This window comes from Haliotis rubra, unplaced genomic scaffold (assembly GCF_003918875.1).
Source record: "Haliotis rubra isolate DU_JTF1 unplaced genomic scaffold, ASM391887v1 Scf89, whole genome shotgun sequence".
NCBI classification, from domain to species: Eukaryota; Metazoa; Mollusca; class Gastropoda; order Lepetellida; family Haliotidae; genus Haliotis; species Haliotis rubra.
In genome coordinates, this window is record NW_025767623.1 from 1,356,568 (window position 1) to 1,369,352 (window position 12,785).

The 12,785-nt window shown below is 41.0% G+C and overlaps 1 protein-coding gene across 1 annotated transcript in view; it reads left to right on the forward strand.

Annotated features, from left to right (window-relative positions):
• Positions 1 to 12,785, forward strand: part of LOC124263597 (protein turtle homolog A-like) — a 422,989-nt gene that overhangs the window by 176,194 nt on the left and 234,010 nt on the right. The window contains 2 exon segments of the mRNA XM_046698249.1: positions 2,587 to 2,768; positions 2,770 to 2,935. Coding sequence (XP_046554205.1) covers positions 2,587 to 2,768; positions 2,770 to 2,935 — 348 coding nt within the window.

Below are 12,785 nucleotides of genomic sequence, written 5' to 3' on the forward strand. Positions count from 1 at the left end.
CAATCATGCACAATCAATTATTCCGTTTTCGTGAATCATCATAAATCGTAACCGTGAATTATGATATGTCAGCAGTTTATTGGTCCCCCCTGAATCAATTATCATACAAATCAAACATCAATATTTTGTGTTAATTTATTGGATAGAAATAAAAAGGATCTCATATTTGCCCTGTCTCATTAACACTGCGACTGATTGTCACGTTTGTTGTCTGGTTTACGACCTGTCTGTCGACGGTTGCCGGAGGACGTTATTCCAGAGAAGTGGCGATATTAAAGATGTGTAATGTAACATAGTATCTATTGGCTGACAAGCGACATCTGACGGTGTGACAACACAGGGATAAAGAGGCAGTCAGGTGCTGCTTCTGTGTGTGTTAGTTTTATGCTGCTTTTAGCAATATTCCAGCAATAGCTCGGTGAGGGGGGACACCAGGAATGGCCTTCACACATTGTACCCATGTGGGGAATCTAACCTAGGTCTTCAGCGTGACAAGTGACCACTTTAACCACTAATCTAGCACACCATCCCGTGCTGCTTCTGAACGCTATCCGTGATGCTTATTAACATACTGAGGGTGGTAGGGGTAGCCCAGTGGTTAAAGTGGTCGCTTGTCACGCTGAAGCCTCAAGTTTGATTCCCCACATGGGCACAATATGTGAAGCCCATTTCTGGTGTCCCCTGCCATGATATTGTTGAAATATTGCTAAAAATTGGCACAATACTAACTCACATGCACAACTCTTGTGGTATGGATATAAGGTATGGACGTATACGGTAGGAAACAATTTAAAAACGTAGCCCTAACCACAGCAATGCCTCGGTTTCGATACATTTACAGCTGATTTATCTGAAAAGTATTGTTTTATTGATTACTGACCTGTTTACACAAGGTAGCAATGTTGTGATGAAGAAACCCAGATTACTGGTGTTCCCAGTACTCTAAATGATATTGCAGGAATATTGAAAAAATAAGGAGTAAACCATATCTGGAGCCCTGCTCACTCATGCACTAAGGTATGGACGGTATAGTCTATTGCACTATGGTATGTGGAACTGCTTTAAGTGGCATTTAGAAGCTGGTATGACAAAGAGGAACATGATGCAGACAATTGCAGTAAAGAAATGTATCCATAATTTGTGGAATGTGACGCAGGGCGACCTTGACTCACAACACAGGAAGTGATCCGTAACAGTGGGTCACCTTCCGTAATGATGACTCACCTTCATTTTTGTCACAAGCACAAACCTTCCGTACTACATGACTGGTGAATAAATGTTTTACTGTCATGGTATCCCTCCAGTGGTTTGATATAACCTCTGATGACTTTGTGAAACTATACACACTCCCAGCAGTGGAGACCTGCTGGCAAGTTGATAATTGAAGGTCACTAGCCCATGGCAAGTGCTATCTTCCAGAAAAGATTTTTCAACCATCTCAAACTTTAGGCAGATTTTCTTTACTTATTCATGAAAAGTTTTTTAGAGAATGGATTTGATGAAGCTAACTGAATTTGAAATAAACACAGGGGGACATCAATATATAATCATTATCATGAAAGTTCAAATTGGCATATGATGAAGTAAAAGGCAATCTTGAAACAGATCTGGCTTCTACACTTTGGTATTAATGCAATGTCATATTGTCATGACAACTAATTTTTCTTGTAATATCATATGGCTGCATGCCCAGAAGAGCTAGGGAGATATTATATGAGTGAACATGAGATGAAAGTTGCATTAATAGATCAGTTTCAGGAAAATAGCAGGATGATTTATCCATGTATATAAACTTGAAGAGACAGCTCCCTAATTCCTAATTTGTGGTTAGTTGTCAGAATATAGTATTTTTACTTGTAGGTAATTGAACATGACTTTGATCTGCGTGGACTGGGTTGTAATATAGATCTGATGTGTTTTAGGGGAAATAGGCTGGCAATGAGTCTGAAGATTGACTGTATACATGAAAGATAAATCATTACAGAACTTTGTTTGGTTATAAACGTCGAGTCTGCTCGTGGTAAGTGTGGTTGTTCTTCAGCAGCAGTAGAACAGAAACAGAATTAGGAGAGAACATTGTTGTCTAGAAAAAGAACTGAACATTTCTATCCTGATATTGGACAGAAGATTGTTGTCCCCGATAATGGACATTGCATTGTTGTCTCGATATTGGGCCGAAGATTGTTGTCTCGATATTGGGCCGAAGATTGTTGTCCCAATATTGGGCAAAAAATTGTTGTCCTAAGATTGTTGTCCCGATATTGGAAAGAAACTTGTTGACCTGATATAGGATAGAAGGACAGAAGATTGTTGTCAAGATATTGGACAGGACATTGATTGCCCTGATATTGAGCAGAACATTGTCCTGATATTGGACGGGATGTAATGAATGGTTGTCTTGCAAGCCAACATTTGCTCTGTTGTCACGCATTGCTATTTACATTCTGATATAAGAGCCTAGTTTTGGAATATACCTTACATGTTGGGTTTCTTTCCAGATTGTTGGTTCATCAGAAGACTTGTTGTTCACTTTCCAATGTAAGAAGCCTATTTCTGAATAAACCTAAGATGTTGGTTTTCTTGCAGATTGTTGTATCAGCCAGAAGACTGTGACCATCAGAAAGTCGGCCAGCCTTGGGGGACAGCAGAAGCTGGACTGTGACCTCCGGTATCCCCGAGGTCAGCCTGTCCCCTACATCATACAGTGGAAGAAGGATGGCCTCCAGCAACCCATCTTCATCAAGTACGATGGCTACCCAGCCCAGGTGCCCTACCAACAACACCCGAGGCCGCATCGAGCTGGCCGACATCGTATCTCTTGAGATCAGTCACATCGAGGCGGAAGACGAGGGATGGTACGAGTGTAATATCATATTCATAGATGGTGCTGAAGAAACGACGGTCAATGGATCATGGATCTACCTTACAGTGCATTGTGAGTACAATTCATTTGGATTATGGTAGGGGCTCTTTGAGTGGAGGGGCGACGGGGTAGCCTTATGGTTAAAGTGTCTGCTTGTCACGCTGAAGAACCGGGTTCGATTCCCCACATTGGTCCATTTCTGGTGTTCCCTGCAGTGATATTGCTGGAATATTGCAAAAATCGGCCGTAAAACCATATTCATTCACTCACTCTTTGAGTAGAATAACATAAAGGCATACATTCCAGTGCATTGGGTGATATATGATATATTAACCGAGCGTGGGTTCTTTTGGCATATATTGCTCTGTTTAGTCACAGACATTTGAAAATTTGGTGTACCGAAGGGTCATCTGTTGTTTTTGTTCTGAAAGAAATGGAAAAACCTTTGTTGTTATAGTTGTTACACAGTTACAATTATATTCTTACATTAACGGGGCGGTGGGGTAGCCTAATGGTTAAAGCGTTGGCTCGTCACGCCGAAGACCCGGGTTCGAATCCCCACATGGGTACAATGTGTGAAGCCCATTTCTGGTGTCCCCCGCCGTGATGTTGCTGGAATATTGCTAAAAGCGGCGTAAAACCAAACTCAGTCAGTCAGTCAGTCTTACATTAACAAGTGATATGAGCAAGCGTCGTATCAATTACCATATCATAGTCGATGGTGTTTAGTTTTGTCAATGTCTGATTTGAATAGATTGTGAAATTTTATTTTATGCTGTGTTAATGAGTAATCTGATTTCCTGGAAGTTTTGCCAGTTTAGTAGATCTACTCAAAGAGTCCCTACATTGCATGCAACTAGATCTGTAGGTGTTGACCATCTTGACCATCTCAACAGACTTACTGTTGTCCGGAGATGAAAGCTTTGAGCGATGGTGACTTCATTTCAGGAACTGCAGATTAATTTGGCATTACCATGGTAACAAATACACATACACACCACAGTCCATGTATTTAGAACTGTCTGCTAGTTCTGGAGGTGTTGTCCATCTTGACCATCTCAACAGACTTACTGTTGTCCCGAGATGAAAGCTTTGAGTGACAGTGTCTTCATTTCAGGACCTGCAGATCAATTCAACATGGCTAGGTTAACACACAGACACACACCTTGTATTTAGAACTTTGAACCATCTGCTAGTTCAGGAGGTGTTCTTGACCACCTCAACAGACTTACTGTTGTCTGGTGTTGAAAGCTTCCAGTGATAGTGTCTTCATTTCAGGAACTATAGATCAACTCAACATGGCTAAGTTAACACAAAGCACACACCTTGTATTTAGAACTTTGAACCATCTGCTAGTTCAGGAGGTGTTCTTGACCACCTCAACAGACTTACTGTTGTCTGGTGTTGAAAGCTTCCAGTGATAGTGTCTTCATTTCAGGAACTATAGATCAACTCAACATTGCTAAGTTAACACACAGACACACCACAGTCCATGCATTTAGAACTGTCTGCTAGATCCAAAGGTGATCCATCTTGACCACCTCAAAAAGAGTCACTGTTGTCTGGAGGTGAAAACTTTGAGTGATAGTGTCTTCATTTCAGGAAGTGCAGATCAACTCAACATGGCTAGGTTAGCACAGATCTCAGACCATGTGTTTAGATTTATCTGCTCGGTATAGAGGTGTTGTCCATCTTGACCACCTCAACAGACTTACTGTTGTCCAGAGGTGAAAGCTTTGAGCGATAGTGTCTTCATTTCAGGAACTGCAGATCAACTCAACATGGCTAGGTTAACACACACCACACACCTTGTATTTAGAACTTTGAACCATCTGCTAGATCTGGAGGTGTTGACCATCTTGACCATCTCAACAGACTTACTGTTGTCCGGAGATGAAAGCTTTGAGCGATGGTGACTTCATTTCAGGAACTGCAGATTAATTTGGCATTACCATGGTAACAAATACACATACACACCACAGTCCATGTATTTAGAACTGTCTGCTAGTTCTGGAGGTGTTGTCCATCTTGACCATCTCAACAGACTTACTGTTGTCCCGAGATGAAAGCTTTGAGTGACAGTGTCTTCATTTCAGGACCTGCAGATCAATTCAACATGGCTAGGTTAACACACACCACACACCTTGTATTTAGAACTTTGAACCATCTGCTAGATCTGGAGGTGTTGTCCACCTCAACAAACTTACTGTTGTGTGGAGTTGAAAGCTTCCAGTGATAGTGTCTTCATTTCAGGAACTACAGAGCAACTCAACATTGCTAAGTTAACACAAACCACACACCTTGTATTTAGAACAAAGAACTGTCTGCTGCTAGATCTGGAGGTGTTGTCCACCTTAACAAATCTCATCAGACTCACTTTTGTCTGGAGGTGAAATCTGTCAGTGATCGCATCTGTCTAGACAGACAACTCTACGTATTGTATAAGGTACCTACACCATAGTTCATGTATCTAGAACTACTCTCATGAAGCTAATTTATTATTAAATCTTATTTTGTACATTTGATCACCAAATTCGTTGAATTCCACTGTTTTGTACGACAAAGACAGACGTGAGACTGGAATCTTGAGATGAGCAGGATATAGCCTGTCCAGACAGTCATTGGCATATACAGCCAAGGTATTACGGCTGTTTATCAGACTGACATGCTGTAATAGACTATTGTCTACAACCTACAGCCAGGGTATAACTGTGCTGTACCAGTCTGACATGTGACACAGACAGGGTAGAAGTATTGTTATTCCATGCCCCCATACCATCAGTAAAGTCTTGCGTGTTGCAATAAGGAATGACATAATATATATTGCTTTTTGCTGTATCAGCAGTTTCTGGCTATTTGCAGTACTTCAAGCCACCAGAACTGGTATGGAAGAAAATCAGTGCGTCTGAGACTCGTAATGATCACACAAGTTCAGGGAATAACCTGTATGAAGCAACCTCTGAATATATCTGCAGTTACGTATGTCTTTAGAGATTAAGGAACTAGTCATTTCTGGGTGAGACAATGGGCCCTCTGATTGGGTCAGTGACCTCTGTCTGTAGAATACTACTCAGTATTGCCCAAGATGATAGACCATTGGAATAATACGACTGGGCATTGCTGCAACCCTATGTGTAACTGGTAATATTACCGTAAAATGGTGGTTGGATGGATGCGATGCTTGAATATTTGTAAGGCTCAGCAAAAACAAATTGTCCTCGTCTAGAGTTCTTGTTTTTTAAGTTAACCAAATTATGCCCCCCAAATTTAGATTGTTACATTGAAAAAAGAGAGACAAATACATTCAAATTATAGTTTTTAGTTCCTGGAAATATTAAGATGGTGGGAAAAGATGGTTAGACAAGAGGAATCGGGGACAAAACAAGTTTGGAGTTGCTACAGACATGTATCAGTTATGATTTCTCATTGTGTAATGTTTGAAGTTTTTATAATATTATTTTAACAGGGTTAAATGAGAGCGCGAAAATGAAATTAAATGTTGATGGTATAAATATTTGTGGATGTTTCTTTTTAAATGTGTTATTTATGATTGAAAGAATTAAAATCTTTTTTTCATAATTTTATGAACATTTTAAAATTTTGTAGATGACAGATTAGTAAATCACGCTTAATAACAGATCTGGGCTTACTGACAATTGGCTATTGTCTGGTCTCAGGTGTGAAGAGCTTGGACAGAGGCCATCTGTTGCTACCCCTGTAGCACAGCCATGATTGGCACAGGACATTGGGGCAGTGGGGTAGCCTTGTGGTTAAAGCGTTGGCCTGTCACGCTGAAGATACAGGTTTGATTCCCCACATGGGTGCAATGTGTGAAGCCCATTTCTGGTGTCCCCCACGGTGATATTGCTGGGACATTGCTAAAAGAGGCGTAAAACAATACTCACTCACTCACTCACTGGTACATAACAAACTGAACCATTAGGATGTTGATACTGAGGCAATTTGATGAAGTCACTGAAAACAATGATTGGAATGGGACAAGAGGTCTTTGAACAGCATTTAGAAGTGATACACATAAAGGCGCTAATGTTTGGAGGGGCAGTGATTTGAATGGGAATGGGACTTGTGCAAAGTCCTGAATCCCCCCATAGAGATGTGCATCTCCTACTTGTAGCAACTGATGGAAGAGTGGGGCCAGTTTGCTGACTTGGCAGATAGGTGTCATCGTAATGTAATGACGCAGATCTTAACACCTGCTTTCAGTCACAGGTGTTTTCTGGTAAAGAAAGAATTATTTTAGAAAACCCCAGATATTTACAGCTGTATACCACTGACAGTGGTGGTTGCCATCACTCACTGCAAAACAATGACTGCTCCCTTGAACACTGACTGCTCCCTTATTGACTTACCCTGAGGAAGACCGTGGGTTATGTGTACATACATATGACAGAAGGGATCAATACTGTTGTCCTTGACGACCTCCGACAGGGACAGGATGGATGGTCCAGATGGAGTGGAAGACGTTACTGTCGACACCTGCCAAAATGTATGGCAAATTTTGAACTTTCTGTCCACTCAGTCTTTGTGAGGCTTTGGGCCACAATTTTTCTTATGATGTGAAAGAACCAATAATTAATACCAGTCATCGGCTGTTCTGTTGACTCACCTGCTACTTACCACATAAACAAATAAATTCTGCCTGGATCAGCCATCTTAGAAGTAACTCTTACTGTTGAAAATCATTACTTGACAGTTTTAGCTGATGCATGTGTCAGCCTTGAATTTTGGGGTCAGACCCTTTGAAGCTGAAGTCATCACCGTGTCCAGATTGTGGAGGGCGGTGGGTAGCCTAGTGCTTAAAGCGTTGGCTCGTCACGCCGAAGACCCGGGTTTGATTCCCCACATGGGTACAATGTTTGAAGCCCATTTCTTGTGTGCCCCGCCGTGATATTGCTGGAATATTACTAAAAGCGGCATAAAACCAGATTGTGGACAACAGAAATGAAACCTTGAATTTTAGGTCAGATCTTTGGAAGCTGGTTCTGGATAAAAGAAATTCTAAATATACCAGCATGTGAAGTCATCCCATAGATGACATCCTTACCTTGTCAGCTTGCTCATGGGGTTAAGTCATGTGGATAAGCATCTGACTTCAGAAGGTCTGTGGTTCCAATCCCAGCAGTTTACACCTGACACATAAACAAAATCTGAAGTGTTATCTTTCAAGTAAGTAATTATAAGTCACTCAAAACTATGTGGCACTGACGGCACTCATTCAGAGACAGTAACAAATTCTGTTACCAGGGCATCCTGTGTTATCTGTCTCACAGTCCCTCAAACAAATTATTTCCCTATCTGCCCCACTCCTACATGGACTGGATAGGTTTTGAAAAATCTGCTCCATGGGATCAATGACAATCAAATCGAATAAATCGTACCATGATGATGCAGATCATTGATCATGATCACTCGATTGTCAGGTCTGGATTGAAATGTTTACAGGCTGCCATCATCAGGCCACACACAAGTTGCATGGGACTTTCAAACCAACCTCGCCACATGCCCTTCAAATGTGTAACCAATTGCGCAGATCGATGCTCATGCTGTTGATCACTGGATTGTCTGGTCCAAACTCGATTATTTACAGACTGCCGCAATATAGCTGGAATATTTCTGAGTGAGGCATAAAACTAAACTCACTCACTCACTCACTCACTCAAATGTGTAACTTCTGGAATTATCGCTGATATCTGATGATCCATGCATCCTTCTGATTTTAATCATTATAATTATAACGTAAACATTCCCAATGGATTCTGGTAGCCTTTATTCCTGTGGTTACATAGATACATACAGAAAATGAAATGAAATTGTAAACACTGTCATAGCTATTCCTAGTGGTATGTGTGATTTGACTACTGAATTATCTCCCCTGATCCTGACATCATGGCATTGTTGTTTGAAAGCCCTTCAAAAATTTTCTGTATAGCCTACACTCAAGACATATAGATTCTGATTTTAATCATTATCTTGTCTTTTACATCCAATGGAATCTTCTTTGTCAATTTGCAAGTTGTATATTTTCTGTATTCAGTAAAATATTGACTTAAGTGGATATTGAATCTGTTATGTGGTTTTGTTGATCTTCATTTAACCAGTGTTGAAGGGAAGCCTAGGGGCTTGCACTGTATTGTCCAGAACCCCTTCAAGGCATCTGCCGGAGATTCTTAAAAGTTAAGGAAACAGGTCGTATAGCTGGCGCTATTGGTTTGCAGAGTCCAATGGAAATCAAATAGTCAACATTTTTTGGTCCGTTTAAAAAAAATCAGAAATAGTCCAATATTCCGAATGATGTCCTACATATTCACAATGAGTTCCCCCTTCGTTCTGATGGTAGTGTGATCCCCCATCACCGGGATGTTTCTGTGAAGGAATCAATAGCATTGTCCAAACCGGGCCACTCAGGGGGAAACGTACAATGCCTTACAAATCCTGTCAGAGTTCGAAACACCACCTTATGCCTAAAACCATATACCGTATTCATTGTAAAAAGCATGCCCAGTATGGAGAAGATTTGGTAATGGGGATGCATATCAAAACAATATTTTTAATATGTTGTCCAAGATTGATGTGGTTATATATTTTTCTGTGCTGTTGTTTTCTGTGAATAATGGGATATTGACAAGTTAAAAAGGATTGTGAATTGAATATGTATTTCAACCTGTACAAGACTCCAGTCTGTACAACACTAGAATCTACAAGACTCCGGTCTGTTCAACACTTTTGTTCAACAAGCACCACCATAGTTTCCTATGATGCTGTATATAGTATTATTATGCAAGCATATTTTTCCGGCTACCTGATTGGTCTAGAGGCGGTCACGTGACCGTCGACAGAAAGTCATATTGACTCCAAGCCAGGTCCGACCAAAAGTGATATTGACCTGCGTTACTATGACGTCAAGCTATGACGTCATTCTCGTCAAGCAGTGATGTCATTCTATTGTTTACATGTCAGAGTATTGTTGACATAACGTTACTGGTTTGTAGTTAAAATAAAATTACTTTTCTTGACTAAATGGACATGTTTTGGATTTTAGAATCTTTTCTTTCGGTAATTACATAATAAAACAATTATAGACTGGCGAATTTGGTCAATACCTGTTTTTATGGACCCGCGAAAAGCAATATTGACCGAGGACGAAGTACCTGTTTTTATGGACCCGCGAAAAGCAATATTGACCGAGGACGAAGTACCTGTTTTTATGGACCCGCGAAAAGCAATATTGACTGAGGACGAAGTACCTGTTTTTATGGACCCGCTAAAAGCAATATTGACCGAGTACGAAGTACCTGCTTTTATGGACCCACGAAAAGCAATATTGCTTTTCGCAGGTCCATAAAAACAGGTACTGACGTCAACGTCAGTCTATAACTGTATATAATGGCCATTTAATCAGCGCCATCAACATTGCTGTTCAGACAATCCTCAGTAATCACCTACCACAGTCACTTACATGATGAAGAAACTCATCTTAAGTAATAGGATGTCATACACGCTACCATCTCCAAGTGATGTGATGAACCTCCCACCAGCACTATGTACCAAGCACGCTACAACAGATGGCGTCAGTCAGTAACTTTCTCCGTTAAGAACAGGTCCAAGTCAATCACTGACAGACCACAAAATAACTATTTTTATTGAGATTCATGGGATTTTTCAAAATATTTAAGCTGGTATATATTTTCTATTTTTATTTGACAAAGATAAAATAGCAAACCCAAATAATTCCGGCCTGTGTTGTATAATTTTTTTATTGATTTGTTAAATCCCGCTTTTGAATCTTCTATGTACATTTTTCATGTGAATCAAGCTGTAGTTTTTTTGGGGGGGGCGGTGGGGTAGCCTAGTGGTTAAAGCGTTGGCTCGTCATGCCGAAGACCCGGGTTCGAATCCCCACATGGGTACAATGTGTGAAGCCCATTTCTGGTGTCCCCCGCCGTGATGTTGCTGGAATATTGCTAAAAGCGGCATAAAACCAAACTCAGTCAGTCAGTCTGAATTTTTTATATATGTTGAATACAAACACAGTCCGCTGCTAATGGTGGTTTGCTGTGGGAAGCATCAAGTTTATTGTGGTACTTAATTGACGTATGACGTTAATGCCAAATATTTTAAAGTCGCTGACAGTTGAATCAGCATCACAATGGCTCCTAAAAGCACGAGTGTTGGAAATATCTTGCCATGTCAATATTACCATCAACTATTTATTCCCCACTGAAGATGTTCTATGTGTATTTACCCAGTTTTGTGTAGAATTTCAATACAATCAATAGTTTGCTCTATAGCATTGTCCAAACATTGATGAAATATACCCCGGTCTTGGCTCGTGTCAATAGCAGCACAACGGACACATTGTGGTCAGAATTGACACCGCTGACCACAATAATCATCTGTGTCCCGTAACATAATCTATAGTCTCATTAGTGCCATTGTCTGTGGAATCGGTCAAACTGACTAACAGTTGTGTTGCAAAGTACATGGAAGGTTTTATATCTAGACTCATGTGGTGCTTGACTTTGGTATATTACTTCTGTGTGTTGGTATATATAGACTGTGTGTTGGTATATATAGACTGTGTGTTTGATCTTATTCTGTGGGGGAGGGAGGGGGTAATCTTGCTTTCTTATTCTGTGTCTAGATCGTTGAACCATTAGCTCATGTTAGCCCCTCATGCCGAAGACCCAGGTTCAATTCCCCACATGGGTACAATGTGTGAACCCATTTCTGGTGTCCCCCGCCGTGATATTGCTGGAATATTGCTAAAAGCGGCGTAAAACGCAACTCACTCACTCTTATTCTGTGTGTTTGTTTATCACACACACACTCTTATATACTCACACCCTCACCGTCAAACAATCACATACACTCACCCTCAAACAATCACTCATTCACACTCACTCACTCACTCACTCACTCACTCACTCACTCACTCACTCACCCACCCACCCACCCACCACTCACTCACTCACTCACTCACTCACTCACTCACCATACAGCTTCAGAAGGTCAGAAGCTGATGTCACTCTAAGGACGATTCCTGCTCTATAACCCTGTACTTGTATCTTGTGCTGGACATTTTAGTGTCTACAAAGTCCTACTGCACATACCACCACGCCTGGTTGTCACTCTGTAGTCAGTACTGACTTCATACAGTACCAGTTCAATATCCTCTGATCATGCCTCTGCAGCCTCTTAAGGCCAACGGATCATAACGTGGATATATTACCAAGGCTTTGTGTTAATCTCAGTAGAAGATCAATGCAGTCATATTAGAGCTGGGGGCTGTTTCAGGAGTGTGGTCAGTGGCTAAGGGGTAAGGGCTGGCAGCTTGTGGTCAGCGTAATCCGAGCTCATCACGGCCTGGTCATCCTTGTGATGGATCCATGACATTAATACTCTCTAGTTGGAGGAGCACTCAGAGCAAGGCATTCATTTAACAATACATCACTTTCATGTGAACTTGTTTGAAATGGGAAAAATTATGATTCACAAATACAGTGTTTGGTTGAAAATGTGTCTGACAGTGAATATAGGCTGATGGAATACTTCTGTTGAAAGGACGTTAGATCTTGTTGTGTGATTTGACATCTATCTGTACTTTAAGTTCTCTTTTGTTAATGGGAAGCCCATTTGTGGCGTCTGAGGTATGTTGGTAATGTGGCGAAAACCCACATGGTCAGTTGCTATGAGGTCAGTGATGGTCAGTTGCCATGAGGTCAGTGATGGTCTGTTGCCATGAGGTCAATGATGGTAATTTGCCATGAGGTCAATGATGGTCTGTTGCCATGAGGTCAGTGATAGTCTGTTGCCATGAGGTCAATGATGGTCTGTTGCCATGAGGTCAGTGATGGTCTGTTGCCATGAGGTCAGTGATGGTCATTTGTCATGAGGTCAGTGA